At 40.1% G+C, this 2,796-nt stretch overlaps 1 protein-coding gene across 1 annotated transcript in view; it reads right to left on the bottom strand.

The window, feature by feature from the left end:
- The window catches only part of LOC138957374 (prion-like-(Q/N-rich) domain-bearing protein 25), an 11,301-nt gene extending 8,832 nt beyond the window's left edge, over positions 1 to 2,469 (bottom strand). The window contains exon 1 of the mRNA XM_070328499.1: positions 2,350 to 2,469. Coding sequence (XP_070184600.1) covers positions 2,350 to 2,461 — 112 coding nt within the window. The 5' untranslated portion in view covers positions 2,462 to 2,469. The remainder of the gene's footprint in view (positions 1 to 2,349) is intronic.
- Between the last annotated feature and the right edge of the window lie 327 nt (positions 2,470 to 2,796).

The following is a 2,796-nucleotide window of genomic DNA, read 5'->3' as shown; positions in this document are numbered from 1 at the left end:
ATGCTCCCCAGCAAAGGGCCAGCATGTCGTAAGAGGCGACTAACGGATTCCGTTTCTCCTTTTATCCTTGTTAAGTTTTACTTGTATAGAATATAGTCAATTTTTGTAAAGATTTTAGTCAAGCAGTATGTAAGAAATGTTAAGTCCTTTGTACTGGAAACTTGCATTCTCCCAGTAAGGTACTATATTGTACTACGTTGCAAGCCCCTGGAGCAAATTTTTGATTAGTGCTTTTGTGAACAAGAAACAATTGACAAGTGGCTCTATCCCATCTCCCCCCTTTCCCAGTCGCGATATAACCTTGAATGGTTGAAAACGACGTTAAACACAAAATAAAGAAAGAAAGAAAGAAATTCATGAAATACAATCAACAACAACAACATAATTAACAACATTAACAACGAACAAGTCGCCTGGAGCGATATCAAAACATTTAGTTAATCTTACGGCCAGAACACCAACACGGAACTAAAAAGTCTTCCCCGGAAAATGGCTGACTAAAAACCGTCACGATATGGACCCAATTTGCACACAACGGACTTTCGCTGTTTTGGGGTTTAATATCAAATCAAAACATATTTATATGTTTCTTGGGATTATTGGATTATTTTCTTTAAATCGAGGGATTCACTTTTGCAATTTTGATGCCCTGTAAAATATTGAATAACCAATTAACTGAACTATGTATAAGCGTTCAACTAAAATGCAATCCCAGTCCGCACTGGACCAAAGAATGTTCAAGACATTTGATAAATAGATGAAGTATCTCAGTGCCGCCTCAACATGTTATGCATTTTGTGCGTTTAAAAATATACATATATAAAACATCAGAAATTGTGAAAGAAACAATTGAAAGTCAGCAGAGACTTTCTTCCGAGATTTGTTAAAATCTCTTAGCAGAGAAAAAGAGAGAGAAAAAGTATCCCTTCACAGACAGCCTATTGGGAGCATCAGACCCTCCTCAAGGGGGACCGAGATTTACAATGCAAAGTCCCTTTGTGGGGACTTATATATAATTATATTGTATCCATTTCTGGATCTGCAGGCTGGTACAGAGTTACCTCCCTTTAGGCTTTTTCAAATTTCCCTTGTTTTAACCTAATTTCTTGGTTAAAACTTGTCTAAATTTCTAAATTCTTTCTTAATAAATATCAATTCTACACTTTGGCCTTAAATCAAAGTGTTTCCCTTCACAGATATCCTCTTGGGGTTGTCAGATGAGGGTAGTCTCCCATGCCAACAGAAGCTACCATTCAGAGAATGGTTTGCTTCTTAGTTGGATACCATGGGTTGACAACTCACGCCATCAGTACCACCTGACCACTGATGAGACACAATAGTGTCGAAACACGTGTCTGGTCTAGGTACTAATACAATGGTCCTCCTCAGGACTAGATTACCTTGCGACTTTGCTCTGTATATCTCGGTCCCCCTTGAGGAGGGTCTGATGCTCCCAATAGGCTGTCTCTGAAGGGATACTTATTACTCTCTCTCTTACTCTGCTAAGAGATTTTAACAAGTCTCGGAAGAAAGTCTCTGCTGACTTTCAATTGTTTCTTTCACAATTTCTGATGTTTTATATATATATATATATATATATATATAAATCTTAAGCCGACTTAGTTGAATAACGCAGTATAGTAGTATAGTGAGGCTTGGCAAGAAGAATAAATCAAAATGGGATGGCGGCCAAACGGGATGGTGTCAAAATGGGATGTCGTGCTATTGTTATGACACGGTAGTAAAATGACGCTTGGCTTAGTGAAATGTCGCGACAATGGGATGGGGGCGAAATGGAATGGCGGTGAAACGTCAAGGCGGCCAAATGGGATATGGTGTCAAAATAGGATGTCGCGCTATTGTTATGACATGTTAGTAACATGGGATTGGACAAAAAATGGGACGGCGGCAAAATGGGATTGCACCAAAATGGGATGTGGATCTAAAACCACCCCCACCACTCAGCGTAGAGGCTCTAAACAACAAATATTAATAATGATAAAAGGCATGCATTACTTTGTGGAATGCGACATTTTTACATTTTTACAAATCGCGGTTTTAGGTTCGACGTGATTTGTAAAATGTTTTTACATTTTTACAAATCACGGGTTAACTCCGCAATAAAGACATGTCACATCGAATTGCACACACACACACACACACACACACACACACACACACACACACACACACACACACACACACACACACACACACACACACACACACACACACATACATACACACACACACACACACACACACACACTTACACATGCAAGATCACTATAGCAAGTTCAGACCGCATACAAAGCAATCAAAGAGAAGCCAAGAAACAAAATATCTCACGGCACATTGTCATGTCTGCGTTTGCTGTGTGGTTCGCCCCACATTCACACTTGGCGTTGTTGCAGGTTGCCCCCTTTATGCATTGGTCAGCAGGGCTATCACTGCAGTTCATACCAGCCTTGATCTCTGTAATATTTAATTAAACTATGACGATGATGATGATGATGATGATGATGATGATGATGATGATGATGATGATGATGACGACGATGATGATGATGATGATAATGATGATAATGATGATGAATTATCGTGCACACACACACACACACACACACACACACACACACACACTCACACACACACACACACACACACACACACACACACACACGCACATACATGCCCGCCCGACACACACTACACACATACACGCACGCACGCACGCACTCACACACACACAAACACACACATATACACACACACACACAAACAAACACACACACA

Source organism: Littorina saxatilis, unplaced genomic scaffold, assembly GCF_037325665.1.
Source record: "Littorina saxatilis isolate snail1 unplaced genomic scaffold, US_GU_Lsax_2.0 scaffold_307, whole genome shotgun sequence".
Lineage (NCBI taxonomy): Eukaryota > Metazoa > Mollusca > Gastropoda > Littorinimorpha > Littorinidae > Littorina > Littorina saxatilis.
This window is presented reverse-complemented; position numbering and strand designations above follow the sequence as displayed.